General features: G+C 34.3%; 1 protein-coding gene across 1 annotated transcript in view; it reads right to left on the minus strand.

Annotated features, from left to right (window-relative positions):
* The window catches only part of LOC132697036 (tribbles homolog 2), a 76291-nt gene that overhangs the window by 7979 nt on the left and 43132 nt on the right, over positions 1–25180 (minus strand). Inside the window, exon 4 of the mRNA XM_060662290.1 lies at positions 2216–2404. Coding sequence (XP_060518273.1) covers positions 2216–2404 — 189 coding nt within the window. The remainder of the gene's footprint in view (positions 1–2215; positions 2405–25180) is intronic.

A 25180-nucleotide genomic window follows, 5' to 3' on the forward strand; every position in this document is an offset into this window, starting at 1 on the left:
TACATCGTAAGGTACTTTAACGAAACACACTTCTCGTCTTACGTAAAGAGTGTTATTAGGAATTTATTACACGAATTTGCAAAACAATATCCGTTGGGTTTTACTTTACGCGCCTTTGCGCGAAATGGGAATTCGAACCCGAACGCGTCGGGTATAATTTTTCGTTTGCGCATGTCCTGGTCGAATCAAAACTGAAAAATCGGCTATCGCATCAGGATTTATAGCAGGATGTGTCGAATCAAGGATCCGTTGCACTTTTATCGTCTGGGAAAATGATAACCTCGCTTACGGTTATTTAAAATTTAGCTAGTCATTTTTGCCAACCTAATTGTGACTAAAAATATTAAATCTTGAATACTGAGAATTTTATTAAGTCATAGCGCCTAGTTTGATTACTATAATTTCCATAATACTTAGCCATCAAGATGCCTTTCGAATAATGATATAATGTGAGGTTGACTTGGCTGCCAAAATATAGCATACCATTTTGAGATTAACTATATTGAAATTGAACTGAGGTGGACTTTTACTTGATGAAAATCCATTTAACAAAATAAATAAGAACTAAAGACACGGTGTTGTCGAAACAATTGTCATGTAATAATATATAATTTCGTGGAAATCTGAACTTTTAGTTCTTATCTATTTTTATTTTGAAATTCTTCAAAAACTGCTTTAAAGAAATACTAATATATATCAGTATAAAGAGATTTTATGCCGCGTCTAAGAATGAAATCAAGTACTAAGTGTTCCATAAAAAAGAAGTATGATTATCACTCGATATCTACAACAAAATTTTCACAAACTCCTTGTCATATCGCAAACTTTCAAAAAACCTCTCGCTCAAAAATTACACCACGCATGAAGGTGATGTGTTGCTCTTACATTTCAACTTTCGAAAACCTCTAAAAACGATGAAGAAAATTAACTGGAAACTGAAAACAATTAAATAAACACGTTTGGTGCGTTGTTCTGACAGAATGGAAATTTATTATTATTTTTCCAACACTTTAAAAAAAATATGAGCTTGGTCGATCTGATGTCGGCAGTGAAATTTGATGAATTTTGAAGTAAAAACAGACTGATTTAGGTTTTTTTACCAATCCACTTTAAATTGGAGCTATGCAAAGCTACGCTATTATTTTCGTAAATCGCTTCAAGCTGACGTTATGAATGTTGAACAGTGTACTGTACAACAAAGAAGATTGGCACATCCATTTTTTCATCAGACGGTCCACCTGCCCCACATGATTCGGTAGCTCATGGTATGGGGGTTAAAATTAAAACTAAATATATCTGCCGCGATACGGCGGCAGGTGCGCGATGGTCCTGCATGCGATCGTCTCGTCAGATAACTTTTTTTGCCTTTATTCCCTATGTACGCCCAAAGAACACGCGCTTCAACTCTGGTTTTGTTACAACCACAATACCGGGAGAATCTTTATCATCTTTATTATTGATGAACATGCTCAAGGTGTTTTTTCACGAATTTTGATTGCGAGTTATTGTGTACTCAATAAAAATGTTCCATTTAATAATGGCTAATAATGTATAAGGGCGATTTTTTACCGGGGTTTTAAGAAATTCTTTCATATAAGTTTTTGTTCACAATCCCTTTAAGTTACCTTAAACGTAAGATGAAAAAACAGCATTAAGAGAGTTTTAAAAAGATTTAAACATTGTTCTAACAATGAAGATTTGTAACTTGGATAGAGTGGTTAGTTTTGGTCGGTGGTGATTTTTGACGAAAACACTTCATTTACAACACGTTGCATCAATTTTGGAAAGGGCTTCTGCTAAATTTCCATTTGAAAATTTCCTTACTTTTTCAGGATTTCCCTGACCTTTATACTAAATTACATATAATACAATTTAGAAATAATTTTAAACAAAAAAAAATCGACATAAAAATGAATGAAAATACATATTTTAGTCTGGCTGTAAGATTGCAGATGAACAATTGCCATTTCTCAATCATTTTTTGATCTTATTTTTTATTTGGTTCATTTAGGATGTTATAGAATATTCCATCCAAATCCTTAGTGATGTTGAGTTAAAGGTAGCTTCGCTGTAATAAATACTTTTGCAGAATTTTATTAACACAAGCCCGTTATTATAAAAATAATTTTTATAAAATGGCAATTAACACCAGCGCGATTATTAGCATCTTTTTCATTCTCTTTCTGCTGCGTGATTATTTTAAGACAAGAATTACCTTCCAATGAGCATGGTGTAGAGTATGACTCCCAGGGACCACATGTCGGCACTTTTCCCGGAATACTTCCCCGTTCGGAGTATTTCCGGACTGACGTAAGCCGGACAACCTCTCTTGTCGTTCAACCAATCCGACTCCGGTTCTTCAAGTACGACCGCATCTTCGAAAGACTCTAGCTTCAGTTCCGTTCTGAAACAACAGAAAAGTCGATCGAGTTATTATTGACGCACCGAGTATTGTGGTTCACAAAAGAATTAATAATGTGTCCCACTGTCAAAGATTAGAATTAGTTATTTTAGACCACGTCGCACAATGTATACCCAAAACGCGTTTGGAGCCTGTACGTCCTGATTCTAGAAAAATAATAATTGCTAAATTAATTAAGTGTGAAGTGTATATTATTAACAAAATTAATTTTTGTTTTTGATTGTTGAATGAAAACCGCTTTTTATAAAACCGCTCTGTTAATTATATTGGAATAAATTTTATTCATCTATATAGCGCAAAATAAGTAACTGGTATGGCACGAGTTGTTTAGTTTTTCTATTTTTTTTTTAGTATAGCTCTTGAATCTCCGAATAGAAGTTTCCCCCTGACAAAAATAACGGTAATTTTTAATAAAACCCAAAACTTGAATAGAATAATACGATAAACAAATAATTATTAAAAAGTACTGGAACGTTAAAATATATCCAAAATTGGAAAAGCTGGAACTACAAAATTGAATACTAATAAAATGCAATGCTAACAACAATGTTGTTAGATTTCGCGATGATATTTATAATTCATTTCCTCATTGCAAGAAAAATAAATATCAAATCTATGACCTGTAACGTAAAATAATTCAAATATATGTGATTTTAAGAAAAAAAAATTCTACAACTTCAAAATTCCTTGTCATTCTGTTGATGAACAACTTATCGGGAGTAAGAAATAACATTGCGCTTTACAGCGAACGATTACTCCATTTTTATTAGATGATTTATTTGGGCATGATGAAAGCACCCACTTCGTCAAACTGACGCGTTATCTGTTTCGTCGGATGCATTGGCGTGCGATCTTGTTTTTTATTTTTTAAATTTTTGTTTGGAAGTAAAACGCAAACACCGACACACTGCAGGTGATAAAAAGTTTTTCTACTCCCGTCTGTAAAATACCTAATTAAACACCGATCTAGCGTGCGGGAAGCGTCACTTTACCACGTCAGTTTCGCTTCCCATGAATCGGAGCCACTTCGGACATTTCCGGGATTTTACCGCACAGGTTTGATTTTGACGTTTTTCAATTCTGACAGTCATGTCAGTGAATGTATTCGTGTTGTTTTGTGAAAATGTACCCAAAAAATAACGGTCGAAGAAAAAGTATAGTACGCAACAGGTTCTGTAAACTTTTTAAGTCACTCGTTTATTAAACACTCGCTCCGCTCCTGTCAAATAAACTCGTGAGTCAAATGCCGTTTACCGCACTTGCATAATATATTATTATTAATGGGGACAAAGTTTTGCAATTTCTTTGGTAGTGAATTTAAGGCATTGGGAAAATTCGGTCTAATTTGCAAGATATTAGAAGACTGAAATCCTCAATTTTTAAGAAATTAAATGTTCGTTAGTTTTATTTTTATCTTCTACAAGAAGCTCTCATTGAATTTAGAATTCAAAGTCCCGCCGACATCATCTTGCCTATTTTGCCTAATATTAAATTTAGTTTAGAAACTTACCACGGTCTGATAAAAAACGATTAAGTAAAATTTAATTTAAAAGTCCTAATTGATTTAATTTTAAAAAATTGTCTTGGCAATATGTAAAGGATATAAAGTTTTCTTCAACGAACTGTTTCAGGTCGAAAAAAAGAAATAGCCGCTTTTCATTTTTTTGTAATTGAAAACGACTTACTATCGGCGCGAAAATGCACAACTCATACGTCATATAGAGTCATACTGAGAAGCGAACTTTTGCCACCTATAAATAATAAACGCAACAAAAAATTTTGCATTTGTGAGCGATTGTGAGCATATTACGGCCTATATGCAATACTTTATACAAATTATATAAGGGTTTTATAATAAATATTATAATAAAAAGTACTGAGCGGGACGCCACTGGCAAAAGGGTTTCCGAAATAAGTTCTGTCGCAACTGACTGCCGCTTGCCGCCGCTCGGGTGTGATGTTCAACGCGATATTGAGCAAGACCAAATTTTCTTACAACACATACGAATGTTAGCAACAAAACGATTGGTATATTCTACAAACGGGTCTACGCTCGTTACCAGGCGAGTTATAAATATTTTGTGAAATAACGTTGTGGTATTTCGTTTCATCTTTGAATCATCAGGTATATCGGTTGATATTCGGATTACAAAAAGTATTTTTTGCATCGTGCTACAGCAATTAAAAACTATGTTATCAAAATTATTTTTGAGTGTTATCGTAGTCAGAATATGCTTATGTACTTCGAAACCCCACACATTGCATCATTCAAATTTTCAACAAATTTTATTATTCTCATCTATTTGACCACATAATTCCGTTTCTCGCCAAATTCCTAATTTTTTTAGTTGATTTGACATATTTGCAAAAAAAAAAGAAAGCAGACAACCTTGGTAGCTGATTTATTTTACTGTCAAAGAAACATTGCCATTTTAAGCAAAAAAGAGTCAAATTTTTTTAGTTGATTTGACATATTTGCAAAAAAAAAAGAAAGCAGACAACCTTGGTAGCTGATTTATTTTACTGTCAAAGAAACATTGCCATTTTAAGCAAAAAAGAGTCAATTTTTTGCGAGGTTTTAAGGAGTTAACAACATGTAAGTTAGCACAATGAAACCTTTATACCCGATGTCATTTGCCATACATAAATGATTATAAATGTTAATTATAATATTTATTTTGCAAACATAAGCCAAAACTTTTACTTTTTCTTAGATATTAAAATTTAAAAAAGGAAATTATAAAAATATATGTTTTTACAAAATTGCGTTTGTTGAATCACATATTTACCTCCCCATAAACAAAAAAATAACCTTTGGAAAAGTATATCAAGAGCACCTCTAGTCCTGACGGTCATTGTGAATCATGTGAACAGAGGCAGATGTTCTACAGGCGCCGTGCAGTTTCCTCTACTCCAGATAAGGCATATGTTATTATTTAGCAAAAGCTGATTCCTCAAATTCATCTTACCCAACAATTGGTTTTCTATTAACCTTTACATATTTTCAGTAATACATCTAAAAATCGTCTGTTTAACAATACCTTTAACTGATTTAACATTAACAATATTTTAATAAAATAATAATATTGAAATAATAAAATCCCTGTCTGACCCTTTTCTAAACTTGACGTTTCAACTGCTCTACATACACAACTTTACGTGCGTTTCAAAAAAACTATCCCTATCCGCTTTCAATAGAGTGCCTTAATGTTTCAACGCGCGATAACCCGTGTCATTTTAAAATGGAATAAACATCATTTAAAAATTTAAAGAAAAAAAAAACAGGCGATAGCCGAACGTTCACCCCGTACATACAGACTTAACGACGCGAATGTGTGTCAACCCGAAAAAAAAGCAGATATGTATAACGAAACTTATCGCGCGAAATTTCAATAAACGTTACGAAATGAGAAGCGCGCTCTTATTAAAACAGAACCCTTAAATATGCATAAGTGTTTGAAAATTTATCGTCGCCTGCACGATGGAAGTATCGGTGCAATTTCACATTATTAGCGTGTCGCTTCATCAGAAACGTGATTATCATCTTTCTGGCCAGTGGTCAATTTAATCGTGTTTTTATTTTTTATTTATTAACTTGTTGCTTCGGGTCAACAAAATGTAATTTCATGTTGAAATAGTCTTCTTTTTCGGTTACGTCTTTATATATATATATATATATATATATATATATATATATATATATAAAATTTCCTGAATATGAAAGAAACAAAGTAGAATAATAACTTTTTATTATTTTTCAATATAATCCTCCTTAACTTCAATACACTTATTACATATCTTTATTAACAACTCAATCCCTTTAAAAAAATATTCTTTTGGTTTGTCTGCAAAGGGATGATCTATCTTTTGGAACCCACACTCTAAAATGGCAACTTGTGCATTATCGTGCAAAAGACGCACGCCACTGGTCAGTTTTCCTCGATGTTTTACACGTATGCAGTCTCGCAATGTATGTAATAATGTTGCGTAATACTTACCATTGACAGTGGTATTAGTTTCTTTAAATCTATCAAAAGAATTCCTTCACAATCCCAAAAGATCGTGGCTATCACCTTTTTTGTTGACTGGCACTCTGAATTTTCTTGGAGGTTCTTCACCCTTACGACGCCACTCCATTGATTCTTTTTTCGATAGAGAGTCATAATAGAGAACCATAGTTTTATCTCCCGTCACAATAATTTCTATCACAGGCTTCGGTTCCGACCCACAGAGACACTCGGCACGGCGTTGTTTTTGAATAGCCGAAAGGTTTTTAGGAACTCATCTTGCACTAACCTTATGCATACCTAAATGATCATGCAGGATTCGACGAACACTTGTATCAGAAAGCTTAATAATTTCTGAGATTTCCTTAAACGTCGATCACTCAATACCACCTCTTCCACAATCGCAACAATATCTTCCGTTATGACCTCCACTGGTCGACCAGTTCTTGAAGCATCTTCAAGGGGCTCCTACCGCATTCGAAAACGTTTTGCCCATTCTTTCACTGCAGAATACGAAGAAGAACTTTGTCCGTACACACCATCCAGCCTTTCTTTAATAATTTTGGGTGCTAACCTTTCTTTTGTCAAAAACTTCATGACTGCTCTATACTCAATTTGCGATATTTGCGACATTTTTTTGGACACGTCTTGTTTAAAATGCTGTCAATAAAAAACCATTTGACGCAAGACTTCAATTTTTTTTTCCCAGCCTACTAAGAAATTTTGGCGCTAACCTCGTATGTACATTTTTATAAATATACAATATAATAATAGAAATTTAAATGTAATTTGTAGAGTTTAAAGGCCTTATTACTTGTTACATTGAGATTATCAGATTAATATTGCTATTCGTTTAATTTCCCCTTTAAGATTTTTGTTGGGCGTTTTGACATTTTGGTAGAACATCTAGAAATGGTTTGAATAACTAGTCATATGGATATTTGTCTAAAACACTCCTGAAGTTATGAAGTCGATTAGTTTGAGAAACAAATAAATACGTTGCCTTTTATCCCCCTTACAGTGCAAAACACATTTTATCGCCAAAACCATAAGGGTGCGAGTTCGGAGAAGAATTATAGACTATGATAGAATTCCAGCTACTGACAAAGGCATCCAAGGAATTATGAGCATATGATGACATATTATGAATGCGTCTTGAATTTTTGACAGTTCGAAGCAGTATTCAACGCTTTACTAGCCGGGGATATTGCGATTCGCAATATTGATTTGAAATTATGTAAAACCTATTCTATCGCACAAACAATTGCTTGTCATTCATAAGTGTGTGTCAGCTGTAGATTTTTATGCATTTTGTGAATAACTTGTCGAGTCGCCTGCTTTGGCTTTGCACTAGACTTGTGAATTGACTTGATTTTTGTACTGTGAATATTGGACCGCTGTGACAGTTAAGACTTCCGTGTTGGGAAGTTTTGGTTAGTGAATTAAAATATTTTTAAAAAAATCGTGAAGTGGTGTTTCACTTTAATAGATCGCACCGCCTTCCGCGAAGGCGAGAAGGCCCTTATAATTATAACTTTCCAGAGTATGGTTCCTTATATAAAGCAAGTTTCTTTTTCTTGTTGAAATGTTTTTCAAAATTACTTTTTGTGAATGGATTGCGGCGAAAACTCCAGGTTGATAATTCTGCCTCACTCGATACACCTTTGTAATGATTTCTAGTTGCTGTAAATCTACACAACACACTTATGTAAATAAATAGGTGCAATTTACATTACGCATTATAACTGCATGATGTTTAATCTTGTACTCTAATCACCTAATTTCACTTTTATTTAACTATTTACATTTAAACAAGCAAATTGCAGATTGACTAAAAAATAAACACCATGACTCGTGAGTACGCGGGCCACCGTTTTGTTTGGGCTTTATTGATTTTGTCTTCTGTATCACGATGAATCCGGGAGAGTAAGAGGTCAGCGATATTCGGAGCCGGCTTAAAAATACCCAAACCTGTTTCGATAACACACTCAGCCGATGTTTTTTTTTAAACTACTTGCCAAATTTTTCATCAGTCTTAAGCGTTTACACAGCGTGCCAAAAAAAGAGAGTTAACACACCGACGACCAGAAAAGTCTCGTAGTAGTTTTGTTAAGTTTGATATGGTCTGTTCATAAATATAAGAAAGTGACCGATTGCTTTTAAATGGGATTATCCAAGGGTGGTCACTAACATACAATGCAACAAGATTATTACTTAAAGTTTCGGAATTAGAATTCAAGTAAAATTGTGGTCCGTAATAGAAAATAATTTTATACCTACCTGTGTTTAATATTCTTTGGTTTGGTATACAACTTAATTTAAGTTTATTAGTAATCATTCTTATTTCATGTGTAATACAGCGTGTGTTGAATCGTGTGCGAATTATGCAAAATATGTGCGAGTCTAGTGATCTCAGGAGATGCTCCCGCCCAAATGTAGAAAACACTATTCTATGGAGACTAAGGAAGTTATAAACAATGTTTATTTCACTCTCATTGAACTTGGTGCCAGCAAGCAAGCATCTTTAGAAGAAACGGCCACATTGACGAAAATTCCAACATCAACTGTATGGAAAATTGTGAATAATTCCATTTCAGCGACGAAAAAAAGAAGCGATGCTGACATTTTCTCAGGTTTAGATGAAAGTGATCAAGATAATGATACGGCGTAAAATTTACCAGTTATATGAGGAACAAAGCGTGCCTACATTAGATATCTTAATTAGGAGACTTGAAAAAGATGAAACCGGTGTTAAATGTGGCAGAACTACCTTATGGAAGTGTATTCAACACATAGGTTTTAGATTTAAAAAAATTGACAAAAGGCAAGTTTTAATGGAATCTTTTCGAATTCGGAAATGGCGACTGGAATATCTAGAAAAAATGAAAATTTACAGAGAACAACAAATGCCAATTATTTACTTGGATGAAACCTGGTTCGACACTTATGATACGCCGGAAAAGGGGGTTGGGTTGACTCAACTGATGTGTAAAACAAACGCGCCATCATAAAGGGGTAAAAGAATAACTATTTTGCATGCTGGATCTAAAGATGGTTGGATTCCAAATGGACTTTCTCTGACTGCGAAAAATATTAAAGATTCTCCTCTGGATTACCATGAAGACACCACCGCTGATTTATTTGAAAGTTAGTTCCAAACATTCCTCCTAATAGTGTCAATGTAATGGACAATGCAAGTTATCACGGCAGACAGTTGACTAAAACCCCTTCCTCGTGTGACATAAAAGCAACAATCCAAAACTACATGTATAATAACAACATTTATTTTCACGAAGATTATACCAAAAAGCAATTAATTGAGGTTCTACAAAGCTTGAACCTACAAAAGGAATACGTCTGTGATAATTATGCAAAAAAATCTAGGGCATACAGTTTTAAGGCTTCCACCTTACCACTGTATATTTAATCCCATTGAACATGTTTGGCAGAAACTGAAATCTGCCATTCGTCGTAACAATGTTTTTCCCCCTGTTAACTTCAATACCCTCAAACTTATAGAAACCGAAGTTTTTAACATCCCTCCGCAAAGTTATTCCGTTAAAAGAAAAAGCAGAACAATCGTATATCCATATTGCAAATAATATAGAACAAATAATAATTAGAACAGGCGATGATAGCGATAGTGGTACTGATATATTATGTGAATAATTTTAAATAATTTAAGCAGGTAATAAAAATAATTTGTAATTTTATTTTAGATTTAAACATAAATACATACATAAATAAATAAATATTGTTTAGTATCTTTCCTAACAAAACCCCAAATAATTAAATTCTAAGCAAAGTACGAACCTTTTCGGCCATATTTCATTCTTACAGCTTGCCCGGGTCTCTCCTTAATTGGTATCAGTTAGTCACTTTCTTATATATATGACAGACCCCTTTTGAATTATGCCATCACGCTGAAAATATCCGAACGATCGAAGATGCGTCATCATAAGTAATCGGGCTTTTTAAAAACCGCATGATGTACCAAACTTAAATAACTCTTAAAAATCCTCAAAATTCCTCATACGACTGACACTCCAGCTACATCGACAACCTAAACTAACATCGTAAACAAATTTTGAAACACTGCGTTATAATTACTGGGCGGGCTAACGCTGTTTTCAGAGTTCGAAGAACCACTTACGAATCTTTTGGATTCCCGATAGGTTCGGCGGAGTAATAATCACTTAACTTTGTTTTTTACTACTTTAATAAATATACGGTACTCTGCAAGACTAATAGAAAGAAACAAACAAACATTTGTATTGAATATCAAAATTAATTAAAATTAGGAGGCATTCGCGGAGCGTCTCGGCCCACACCCGTTCCACGCGTGAATCCCGTCGGGACTTGTCCTTTTCATCCTTGTCTTAGTGCGATGTTGCCGGGTTGCGTCAAAGCTTGGAATTAATATTTAGTCTTTCGCCTGAACAATTACGTCATTTCAATTTCCCATACCGGGACATTAACAAAATAAGAAGTTTTAGTGCGAAGCATAGCGTCTTCAATTAAGAAAAGCATATTTGAATCTTTCGGGTAAATAGTAGTGGAAGAATATGAAATCTCATTTAGTGTAACTTTAACTATATACCTAGTTTAGAACGATATCTAGACCCAGCAATTAACTATTAAAGATCCACCGTTCGGGAAAAATTTGAACCAATCCTGCCACGCTTATATCAAGTATTTTTATAGCGATCTTGGAAATCAAATAGTAGGCGCGAAATATACAGTGCAATTCTAACCCAGAAAACGCAACATTATATAAAATTCAGATAGATAAAATGATTCTGTGTCGCAAGGTGTGCCTATATGCGCATATTTCCCGATAAATTTATTTCGACCTATTGCGTACGGTTTGTCGAGGATTTTGCAAGGTTCGCAACGTTGCTCAAACTGACGGCAGTTTCAAAACTGGCGCAGCAAACTTTGTCGTATTTTTCGCAGTTTTTCCCACGAAGAACGTTTTGTAAAACGAATTTCAAGTCGCGCGTGCATACGCCGCTCGTTATTAACACACTTCGGGACAATCATAATACACGTACCGCCCAAAAATAAACATTGTAGATGGAAATAACGCGATTTGTGCCATTCATGTTGACCCAGATTACGTCCATCCTTGAGGCAGGACGATTTAAAGCCAAAACAAAATATAAATACATACGAGATATCCGTTTACAATAACGCATCGCAATCCTTAACCTTTCTTTTAATTAGGTCGCGCCTTTTTTGTTTTGTTTCGGTCTCGCAGACAATTAATCGGTATACAAAATACAATAATAAATAATATACAATAATTTATTTAAAACAAAGTCCAGCTTAAGACCGATCTGATAGAATTCAACTTTTAGTAATTGCAGATATTGTTCCGCAAAAATTAAGTCGTAGATAAACTACAAACCGACCTGGCAAGTCAAGTTATGGCAAAAATCTCAGTTTAGTGCGAAATACAAAATACGCACAGGCATAAAGATAAACATCTTACAAAAATTTGAATGTTCGAAATAAAAGCATCCTCGTCAGAATGACATGAGTTTTAATAATGATACCTTATATCCGATGCAAAATTTGCCAATGTAATAATTTTGATGTGACGTTTTGAAATGACATTCTATTTTTGCAGGAATCTCGAGATAAAAAGATCATTATCTCGTATTATTCTTCTGAGAGAATTATGTGCAGGTATTTTGGTTTTGATGGTCTCTGACGTCTTTCATGATGTCATCTATGAAATTGCTAATTATCTGCTAATGAAAGCAATGAAACAGCTACGTTTGTTTTTTTATGAATGATATAACCATGTTTTAAAAATTCCGTAGTTACGATAGGCCGTAATCATAAATTTCTTTTTATAATATTGTTGTGTACTATTGTCCGACGCACTGGTTCAGTAGAGTAGCTAATTAAAGTAAACTAGAACTAATTAGTTTCTATATTGTATATCTGTTGAACTACCTGAAATAAAAATCGTTTATTACTATTATTATTATTATTACATTATTAAAATGTTGAGAGACATGGATGGTGCTGCAATTGAACAACATGAGAATGACAGCGAAAATTGAAGAGAACTGTTTAATGTATGTTTACATTCTTATTAGTTTTCAAAATTAGTTAAATACTTAACAACTTGTGTTTAGTAAATGCCAGTTATTTACTGCTCTGAATCACTCCTGTTTAAATTACTACGGATGTCATTTACTAAAATTAGGTTTGATATTGCGAAATTTTTAGTAAATCATTTTACGTGTTTTTATAACATTATTGACCATTCATTTTACGACTAAGGAGTCAAAAATTTTAATTTCTGCACTCACCGAAATGCGAGAGCCTGCAAGATCAGGCCACAATTCATGAACACGCAAATTTGTCGTGTGTTGTGCCAATCAGGGTAGGGTTTTGATTTGAAGGTCACGAATTATATAGAAAAAAAAAACAAATATTCAATTTTTGTTTTCGTCAATCATCTACATTTTTCGGAATTAAAAAAAAACCTAAAGCAATCAATCACTTTCGATCGAAATCGAAATGATCGCCGGCGGGCAGTGCTGCTTTCTCCGACGGACAACCGGCAGGCAAGGTGGGGGAAGGTAATACGGTTAATGTCCCTCGAAAAAGTTTTATGCAATTTTGCGAAAAGATTCTTCGAATCGCCTGCCCGATTCGCGCAATTTCATGATAGCGTTTCTTTTTTGTGTAAACTTTAACCACGTAATTTTGCATTGTTGCGGTCGGTTTTTTTGAAACGCTATTTTTGCATCGATCGCTTTGCGATTTATTAATTCTCGGGCTGTGGGACTAGGCCGTTTTTGTTTCATTTCAAACAAACTGCCATTTCGGATCACACTTTCTAAATTAATTATATTAAATTATATAAATTAAAAATAACATTCGATGAAGTGGGACAAGAACAGCCACTTAAGGGCGTGTTGACAGTTGACACGAGTCACTTGCCTTAAGCATATATACAAAATGATCATAGTTATAGTTTGAATATTGCCGCATTTTTTCTGAACCTTGTTGCGAAAAAAACGGATTTATCTAAAGCTAGTGGCGTAGTCAATGCAATGCAATAGAGGTTTTAACAATAATAAAAAATGATAAAGGTGCATACAGGTTTGAAAAAACCTTCAATCTATTTTATTGTTGCTTTAAAATATCATCCACTTCAGATGTTCACTACTCAACTATGCTGACGTACAGCTTGGCTTTCTCTTTATAGGGCATGTTTTTTTTTTACTTTTTAATATGCCCAAATAATGGGGCGGTGAAGAACATAAAAATGAACGCATCTTAAAATCTCTTGACATTGAGTTCTCCTAATGCCTCTATTTTATTTTTTTTAAGAAATTTTATTCAAACACGACACGATATGAATCAGTAGAAAAACTTCCGAAATAAATTTGTTAAACTTAACAAAATATTCAAGCACATTTCGGTTAATTTTAGAATTGGGATTAAGAATATTGACACTGTTAAGAAAGTTCAAAATCCTAAAAAACTAAAGAAAAATTTAACCTTTCGGAGCACCACAGTAGTATACCAGCATAGAAAATAGACTATTACAAGGTTCTATCGTGATGCAATCACTTTCTATCCGTTACCAAATAGTAACAACAATACAAGTACGGAATTGGATGAACCGGATCAGAGTTTGCATTTTTGCATTATGACTCACAAAACTCTTAATTCAAAAACATGACTTAACAGAGGGAAGTTCATATATCTGCACGTTTCGGCTACAAGCACCCCTGACAGCACGCTTCTGGGATACACCAGAGATTCTCAATTAATAGTAAAAAGATTAAGCTTTTAAATACGTGGGCCAAAAAAGTGAAAAAATTACCAACACTAGCTCTTACAATGTTTAAAATTCTCAGCTTCACGACGTGTTAATAAAAGTTCATTTTAAATTCTGTGGCATTTTCTAGAGCTATATTCGTTTTCCGTCCTTATGATAGAATATATTTGCGATTCATAATATATTATTATACGGTCATCCGAAATAACGAAAACTGTGTGCGGCAGGTGAAATATTGGCCAGTGACTTAAAATGGGTGACGCGAATTGCCAAAAAAAATGCGATATATTATATGCAGGCGCGAAATGATGCAATCGAATCTTGTTTCGACATTTCAACATGCTCGCAATCATACGTGAATCAATAAGATTATAATAGTTGTTACGTATAGCCATTGAAAGTGCGTTCACGGTATAGTCATTTAAAAAAAAATTGAATGGTAAAAAACGAGTTCGGCTGCCGTAAAACGACATTTTTCCAATTTTTCGAACAACAGAAGCCGATAATAAATACGTCAAACGCGAGACACAAACGTCGTAACAAAAAAAAAAGAAGAAAACATTATCGCGGAAGTGAGCGAATAACATAATAATAATAATATGATAATTGTATCCTTTATGAAGTCAGACGGCAAGGTGAGTAATTCTTCTGTGGTCATTTGCTTTTGTGATGGCATTCAAATGGCATCCCGTACAGTCTCGTGTCAATCAATTTACCTCGCTCACATTAGCATAGGTAAATGGTCCGAAAACGTGCGTTATGCTCGGTCTAATAGAGTATTAACGTTCTCGTAAAACCAAATTCGATACGAAACCATTGTGATACACGTCGGCAGACTGTTTGGAAACGATTCAGTCAAGGACGTTAAGCAAATTGATGGCGATTTTTTTCTGTGCTTTGTGGACAAAAAGCTGAACGATTATTAATAAACATATGTATTATGTTAGGCAGGTATTGCAGAATGTCGTGAAGAAAATGTAAGGGCAGACTTTGCATAAAAAAATATAAACAAAAGTTTACATAAACATGCCTCCGGAAATGCCTCGTTTTCATGGTACGGAGTCTTACACACTTTTTCGTCCTTTGCAGTTTATTATAAATTCATCAGAAAGGTCAGTGGCGTCCATGCCGGCAAGTCCATATGTATACGCAAAAAACTGCTTCTGGGCAAAAATTAGCGTAAGCTAGATTAATTGTACTTAAAAAGTGTTCCCGACATTTTCGCTGTGGCGCACACACTTTAAGAGTACTAATAATCTAAATAACGGAGTTCTTGAGTGTTCAACTATTTCTAGGAATCGGGGACTTCGTGAATCTCCCAATATCCATTCTAATTTCAAACTTATACAGTATAATTTTGTGTGACATTGTGTACGGACCTTGCCTTTTGGAACGCGATGCAAGACGTACCCAGGTTATGCATTGTGTGCAGGAGCTATTATCATAGTCTAGCACTATTTAAAAAAAATAAATTTAGATATGATTGTCATCATAAAAGCATCACCCATTATGATATCCTTTTCGTACCAGGTTTATTAAAGTTGTAGCAGGATTTCTCTTAGCCTTAAAATTTTACAACATTAAAAAAGGCTCCTCGTAAGTGGGTAAAGCAGTTTAACTAAATTATTTTATATAAATAGGCAAACCAATGGCGGCGTCGCCGTCACGAACGCCACTGCCCAGTGTTTAAAAAGCGAATTTTGTACATGTATAAACTTTTTTTCCTCTTCTTAGATGTATAATATGCCCTTAAATTTTCTACACAACATTCTGTAGCACTCGTGTGTTTTTAATACTTAAAATTAAAATTTAGTGCTTTTGGACTTTTTCCCACCATTTTTAGTACTGCAATGCCACAAATCTCCATAATAAAAATATTACTTTCACTCCACATAATCGGCTCGCTGAATGCTTTCACATCAGCTTACATATATTTAAATTTTTCAAAATTTGTTTTGTGCATTAGTATTCTGAAAAGGATTTCAAAACAATCAGATAATAATGGGGGTTGTGGGAATTCGCGGTATAGCAGTGATGTAAATATATAGTGTTTTTCATAAGTGTACGACACAGACTAGTGATGAAAGAAATTTAAAATATTAAGTTCAACTCAACAATTCCATCATCTTCGACCACTGCCATTATATAAGCCGTTTACTTTGACTAAATGATATTTCAAAAATGTTGTCAAATTTCACCAATTTACAAAATTTTATATAAGCTTAAAAAACGACAAAAATCAACTACGTAAATTGGTACCAACTAAAAATTTAAAGATAATAAAACTTAGTCTTTTGCTTTAATAATATCTCAAAAGACCTTAGGTTGGTAACAAAAATTACGACCAACACTTTAAACATATCGTAAAAATCTTAAACCGAATGTGTAGTCAACATAATCGAACTTCAGTCGCTTTTCAATCTATACAATCTACAATGGTTCATATGTTGCCTAATATATCACGCATCGTAGTAGAATGTTTAATTCATTCCATCCATTTATCAGTAATTACAAACAATAGTTCGTCCCAAATAAAACACTAGCTTATTACACAGTATATAAAAGATCATCGACAACTTAATAAAATTTAGCGCAATGTAACATTTCATGCTAGATAAGTCGCGATCAGTTGCCAAATCGCGGAACACAATAACATCGGACCACTATATACCTAGTGTCAACGAACTCGAAGCCACCGCTTTCCATAATTCTTTCTGCTGCCGCCATTTCTCACAATTTTTTTTTGCGTTGCGACACTCGACGAGTGTAATTGCCGAGCCGGGGGACTTTCTTCGGCCCCAGATATTCAAACCCAAAAAGAAAAGAACGGTATATTATTGATATACCGCGACGTTGCCAAACGTATTTTTCATTTTTATTACACTAAGTTTTGGGACCAACAGACAACAAAAAAATAAAAAAAATCGTATGTTTGCGAAGCCCGTTGAAGCTTAAGTCGCCCAAAAGTCTATTAAAACCTCCGTTATTGGCCAAAGAGTCGCGGAAACGTGTTGCCAATTTCTTCACGACGCTATCCGAAAAGAGGCCAAGAGAGAAAGATTACGGTTTCTTCAGTTCCGCAAGGCAACGAACTAGAATTAGACTCAAATTTCTCGGGTTTCAAACGCTTCATACAAACATCGTGGCAAATGAGAAAGTAATTAGAAAAAGCAATGATAAGAAACAATTTGCTTCAAGAATGTTTGTTTGTTTATTTTGTTGTTTATTATTGCGTCAAACGTTTATTAAAACACAACCAATAAAGTAATGAACTTATTATTAAATTGTTTTAAAGATGTCGACTTACGATGTCGTAAACATTATTGTTTCAGTTAAACTACCGACCGGCGTGAATTGTTTGTTAAATATATGTGAAGGGTGCAAATTAGTATCTCACAGCCCTAGAGGTACACAAAAAATAAGATCGAAGCATCTAACAAAGTCGGGAACAACCCCTGCTCCGCCTACTAGTCGAATCACTTAAAACTATATTTCCCATGACGTTGAAACTTAATTATTTTTCTAATTATATCTATGAACAAATTTCATATTACAATTTAGTACCAGTCGGGCAGTGTATGCTCTATCTCAAAGTATATCGTCTTGGCTTTTGACGGCCACTTCTAACGTGTTTTAAAAATTAAATATTAAATATTAGTAGCGCTACTATAAATTATTAATAATTATCTAAAACAATAGATATGAAGGTCTGTATTACTTTTTGGGGGAGGGTCGGTCAAAAGCGAAGACGATATACTTTAAGACCCACCAAATAAATCAATCGGATGGCAAGTATTTGTTTCACAAAGCGCTGAGCATGAGATCTGCTACACTTAATTGCGCCATTTAAAAAAAAAAAAAAACAGTACGACGACACAACCAAAATTAAATCTAAACAATTCTCGATTATCGAATTTGCAAAGATGCAGATGGAGAATTCGATAAAATACAAAAGTAAGTGTGATTTTAGAAGTCAACATAAGAAAAAAAAAAGCTCATACGAACGTACCGCGGAAATTACCACGGTGCTAAAGGAGCCTCTTAAAAATAGAATCATGAAAATAATTTTTTGCGGTGATTTTGGAAGGGGTGCTTCATAAAAATTTGAAATTCGATAGGTTGGTCGGAATGCGAAAACAATTCTGTTGTTGTTTAATCAAGGGCGTCTCATGGAGACAACATCTATAGGATAAATAACTATTGTAATTTTTTTCTCTAATATTTTTTCAATTTTAGAGCATATTGAATCGCAATGATTTCTGTTAACATTTTGAAAAAAACATTATTTTATGGCAAACGATGAGTATTGTAGTGGGTTAACAAAAGTGTCGGATCTAATTTAGTTTTTTGTCTAAATTAACTACCAATAATGTTTTATTTTAAAGAAAATTTCCGGAAATAATTGCATCAATAATTGAATCACTATCAATAAAACTTTGAAACGAAGAAAACTGCGGAAGTGGAAGGCGCAAAGACGAAATCCACGACGTGGGCGTCGAGGCCGTCGGTAAACGAGACGAGTTCCGCGGTCGGTAGCACGCGGCGCTGTATCAGACGGCGGCGTGCCCCGAGGTCCTAATCCGGGACCTTGAATGACCGTCGATCGCATCGGTCACGGTTCGAGACGCGAAACGACTGCTTTCGGATTTCCGCATTGTCGTACACGAGTGTATACGTAACGGGATTACTCCGTCCTTTGGGCATTAATTATCCGATTTGGAGTTAGTTAATAATATAAATTACGTGTTTTCTTCGAAGGCGCTTAATACAGGGTGTTTCACTAAAGCCGCTTTTACCCCAAGACAATTGGCAACATGCAGTATGCAGCAGGATTTTGGGAAACTCTTCTCACTCGCACAAACCAGTTTAGTGCGACTTTGTAAGCTTGCGAGAATCTATTTATATAATATCTTGACAACTAAAGTGACTTCAACAGGAAAAAAATTAAGGTGATGAAACTTGCCCATGAAAGTTTTTTTATTGGTTGAACGCAGATGACGGAACTCTTTTCAAGAATTTTACAAACATGAGCTTAACTTATTTCCACTATGTATATATAAATTAACTCCTCATAGGTCAAAACAAGAAGCGAATTGTCTCTGCATCAGTGATATTATTGATAACTTTAAGGCTTGGAAAGTAGCGATTCGTATAGGTCATCGTACCTGATTAAGATCTGATTTCTTTATTTCGATAATCTTCAATAAACATTACAACAATTCCATCAGTAGACCAAAAATATTCTCAAAATGTAGACACAAAATATTTGAGGTTTCACGAAGTTGCTCATATTTTGTATACAAATACAAAAACGAATAGTTTCGTTGCCTTATAAAAAAAACATGGTGTGAGCACAAAGTGAATTGGACCAGTTAAGGAAGGAAGGGAAAAGGAAGATTGGACCCTCGTGTAAAAACGATAACAAATAACCGACGGCAAAACTTTCACAAGAACAAATAAAAGAAAATGTTTTCAAATATTTTTTTATGCCCAACATTTTTTTAAAAAGCAATCAGTTACATACACCAAATTTGTGCTTCAAACCGATCGACAATAAATAAAGGCCACCCAGCTTCCCGACTACAGTGACGGAAATAAGGTCTCGAGTGAAGCATCTTAAATTGTTCTGTAAATTTTGATATTATTTTCAATGTGAAATTGTTCGGGCAATCAGTTTTATATTGCTAGCATGAATAAATTTGGAATTTAATATTTCAAGATTTATGATTCGGATTTTAATATATGTATGTGTCGTCGTAGGTCGCCACTTAAGTTCGCATCATATGGGAACAGTTTTTTATAATTAGTTAATTATTCTTTAATACTATTAGTTACCGCTCTGAGTTTTACTAAAGTCGAATAACCTTTATTCGATTTTAAAAGTGCTAAAACAATATTAACTTTCTATCAACATTCACAATTTCTATAAGTGCATTTGAAGATATTTAAAATAGCCTTTAGGTCTAGTTCATCTAGTAGTTTGTTTCCTATATCCTTAAAATAGAATGCACATAAAAAACTGAAGGTTAGGTTGGAAAAACGAGAAAAAAAATCGTTTTTGCAAGAAAAAAAACGGTTTCTTCAATATTTTTTTGAAAATATGTATTTATTTATTATAGATATATTTATCTATTATTTGGTGTAGTGATACTATAAGTAGTCATAGTAGTATCACCAAAAAGTAAATATTTTTGTTAGACTTACAATTCAATTCAATTTGGGGATTATTATATTTTTGACGACTTCTTATGACGAAAGTTTCATGACTTGTGTATTTTGACTAAAACTCAATTAGAGTATTTCAGACAGACGGACAAGTTTTGTTAGAATCGCAAGCAAGTTGCGAGTTAGTTTTCGAGAAATCAATATAATCAAATGTCGTCAATGTTTAATGATGTGATTACCTAAAGGTTTATGACCATTGTGAAAGGAAGTCTTCGTCAATGCATCCAAGTTACGAGATATAATATAAAATAAAAGTAGCAACAGTCATCACTGCAAATATCACAACGTATCCATCGCATCGGAATCTCTTAAAATGCATTCGCCGCATTTTCGGTGTGCCTGTATTAACATCAATTCAAGCAACACCAAACACAAAAAACGAAACAACAGTCATATGGAAAATTGCCATAGGTCGAAACAAATGTCGTCGGTTTTAAAAAATAGATCTCAGAAAAGTTAAATGTTTGCTTGAATAGGACACCAGTGTTACCTTCGTATGAGTAGTAATTAAGCGTAATAATTGACGCCCATATACAAACCGTCCTGTTCAATTAACGGCGTTTTACGTCTGCACGAAACCTGCACCAAAGCAAAGGGGAAAAACAAATCTTATTCGTACCAAGTAAAGCGCGTTCGACGGGCCTTTGTAAAATAAAATAATTGGAATAATTACCGCCAGTGTAGGTTGGCAAATTATGAAACGCCACGTTACAATTGCGTCGCGTTTTGTGTTGAATGCATGTTTCAAATAAGCGCCTTCATTACGTACGGAGAATAAATGGCAATTTTCAGTTCTTGGCAAATACGTATTGCGTCGGTTTGTTGAATTTTTAGTGCCAGCTAAATCTGGCGTAATTGGTCTAGCGTTCGGCGTCGTCATAAAATATTAACCCTCTAATGATGAAAGCACGACCGTCTAAATTATTAACATATTCGTCTATAAATTCAATCAAATTGAATATGGGGGCTCGGAAGAGGACAATAGCAATCCGAATCAATTAGATATGCGTATTTTAAGTTCCTCCATCATTGTTATGTTAGTTAATTCTTCAATTTATTTATGTATTACTACTGGACAGTATATTTTCTTAAAATACTCACTACTTCACCTTGTATTAAATGATTGATTGGGCTAACCAAGCACAATACATATATCTATATTATGCAGGAATAATGTTATCGCTTCAAAACAAGTTACACAGACAAATAACCTGCACCAAAAAAAAAACTCAATTCGAAGTACCATTGTTGCAAATCGACGAATTAAGAAGGGATGTGCAGATCCCCACCATAAAAATTCATACTTTTTCAACATAATTCCAAAAATATACCAAACGAAAAAGAAACACGAAAAAGATCAATAGACCCACTTTAATTACACAATAAAGACTTGACTAGGAACTAAAAAGGGCAGCGGGCCATTGGCCTTCTCAAGTCATTATTCAGGTATTCTTTGCCTTTAACCAAGTGGCGTTGCTAATATTACATTCAAACAAAAAAATAAACTGTTGAAAAACGACAATCAATATGTGCATGCGGGAGTCATTTCAAAAAACTCACTTTCCGCCAATAAAACTGAATCATATTCAAAACGCACATGATTATCAGTTACGCATTTTACTACGACGCATAAACATGTTGACCCTTCAAAGGAGACGTCAAATTTGATTGATTGCTTTGGGTCATTTCGAAAATTTGGGAAATGTTTTGGCCCTAAATATTAATCAAACAGTGGGCATGGAAGAAAAAGCTACGATCAGCCTGACTTCAGATAAGTCACACTTGTGGTGACATCGCACAGCTTTGATATTTTCAAGCATATAAAGTGATTGGCTGAACCATGGACAATAGTATATACTGAAAGTCCAAATCAAAATGAAAAAATTATTTCTATCGCCACGGGAACCTAACCCGTAATAAATGTTTGAATGAAGTTTAGATGTAGTATTTTTACGGCAGTTTTTTCTTAAAATATGCCCAGTTCGCGTTAAATATTCTAGAAAAACAAGATAAATATCTGAAGACCGCTATGTAGAAAGAAAATAGAGGCATATATTTAATAGTGAACTCGACAATCCGTAGACAAAATTTTTTAAGTAAAAAAATCGCTTAAAACGCATATATGTAGAGGTTTGTGGAATCGAACGGTCAAATTTTTTTGTACATTATTTATTTATATTGTGCGGTACATCCCCATCGCGTCGTTCTGAGAACTAAATGGAGTGGATGTTTTTATTGGGAGTCCACGGAATCACTAAGTACCGTATTCAGGTATTCCTTGAAGCGGGTGATTGGTACATCGGACATCAAAAGCGCATAATAATTTATTATAAAATTCATTTTATTAATAAATGATGATAGATAACACTCTGCAAATGTTATTTAAAACATTTTGATCGAATTTGACTGGTCAATTAAGAAGTAATCAATTGACCAGTCCCAACACAATGGCAAATTGAATGAAAATAAATCAGAGGTTGTCGTTTTTTTTCAGATGCACCTGCTTTAGCTTTCTTTCACAACGCTAAATTTCTGGGTGCGTACATAAATAGCAGATTTAACTGGAACGTACATATAGATATGCTGGCAGGGAAATTAAACAAAGTTACATTTCAGATTCAGACGGCTCTAAAGTTTTATTTTAGTAGCTTAGTAACGTTATATCATATAGCATACTGTTATTAGGAGACCCTTCAGAGGCAGATAGAACCCTTAAAATTCAAAATGTTCGAACTTTGTGTTGCGCGCAAAGTAAGGAGCACTGTAAGCCACTATTTAAAAAAATAAAAATACTAACTCTCTCTTCAATTTTCATCTATCAGTCCATAATATATGTCCATGAAAATAAAAAAAAATAAAGAATTCCTACTTTTCCACATATGATACCAGACATAAAAATATTCTGTGCAAACAAAACTCCATTAACTTCATTGGTATTAAATTGTCTAACAAAATACCAGCACTTTCAAAAACAACTGTTCTCCGATGAAAAAAACTATTGAACGCATTTTAATGGACGAATGCTATTATAACCATAAAGATTTTTTTGAATGCAACATTGAAATCTACATGATCTCTGAATTTTAGATTGTTTGTGTGTGCGTAAACTTTGTTACGTACATGTTTACTTCGAAAACTCATACTGAAAACTTTAAATGTATTGTTTATACTTGTTTGGGCAATAAATTTTTATTATTATTATTATTATTATTATTACATATATGCCATAATCCGTGGGCAATAAAGAGATGCTATACCGAAACTTTAAAGTAATTATATAAAAAGCGATAATTTACCAATTTTGAAGTTTTAGTAAGGGAAGATCTAAAAAGTCGCCATTTTTTAGCAAATTTGATTCGGCAGTGTCTCTTATCAGCATTGCCAGCCAGTTTTCCAAATAAAATTATATGCCACCAATTTTGTTACTGTTTCGTTTTGTTTTTTTGTGTTCAACTCACTTGCCAGATCAACTGATTAAAACTAAATATATAAAAACCTAACCTTTTTGAATAGTACTATTTTGAGGTCATATACAAATTTTTGTGAAAATTTTGTCTACGGATTGTCGACGGTCACCCTAATAGCTTCTGTATTTGGTCGCCATTGATATTTTTTACGGGAAGGAATTGAACCTTGTCAGGAATGCTTTAGACATAACCTCTCTTGTTGGAGCTTGCACTTTCACCACCCAGTTACATTTTTTATTGGGGATTTGTTCGTTAAGCCAATGCCAATGACCGGTCTCTTTGGATAAAATAACAAAAATTTAGATTCGCGATCGGTTATTTTAAACCGGCAAAATAAGCAACCCGAAACAACTGAAATAAGTCTTGATTAATATATCGAGGCGACTTAAAACTGGGCCGCAAGCGTTTGATGTTAATTGCTCAATAAAATCTCACGTGCGCGTGCGAGAGATTATAAATTGGCAGAAATGCAAATAATTTTTTTTACGTGCGTACCGTACGCCGCGTGCGTTTGCGCGAAATTCAAATGAACCGAAGTATGCGCTTATTAACATGTTTATTTCTAAATCTTGCCAAGTTGGCGGGTTGTGCAACTCCTTTTAACGCGAAAAGTTACGTTAGCGCGTTCAAGCTCGCGGAATATTTTCGTAAAATCGCAGGTGCAACCCGTCCGCTGCCGCCGCCGTCGTCGTTATTATCGCAACGTGCACCGACCGACCCGCGGGTGCAATGCACTATTACGGAAGAAAACTGCATAATGTTATTGAAATATCGGTCGGATTATTTTGTTATTTGTTGCAGTAATGCGCCGAGAGAGTCGCAGGCGGAGGCAAATATACAGTCAGATATTCCGTTTTCGAATTCGCCGCTTCTCAATAAGTTTGTTCATACAACAGTAAACTTCCAGATAGAACCTATTCCCCGATGATAGCGATGGTTGGAACAAACTTATGATTCTTTGGACCTTTGGCCAGCTTATTCTATTTTATATTCTATGCGCCTACATACCGTAAACAATAATAGCGATGTTTCACTAAATGATGTTATGGAGAAACTGATTCAGATTGAATCCCAATATGGGATATTGCTCGCAACAAAATATGAAGACCAAATTAAGATTTCTGCTCGAGATGAAGTGGTTGTTAATATGTTCCCGACGACGTGATCAGTGAGTGCGCGAACTCAGCGGAAGGCAGCGGAGACAAAATAATCTTATGATTTTTGGGGTTAGCAAAACGATTCCGACTAA

Source organism: Cylas formicarius, unplaced genomic scaffold, assembly GCF_029955315.1.
Source record: "Cylas formicarius isolate icCylForm1 unplaced genomic scaffold, icCylForm1.1 PGA_scaffold_1__22_contigs__length_36826433, whole genome shotgun sequence".
NCBI lineage: Eukaryota > Metazoa > Arthropoda > Insecta > Coleoptera > Brentidae > Cylas > Cylas formicarius.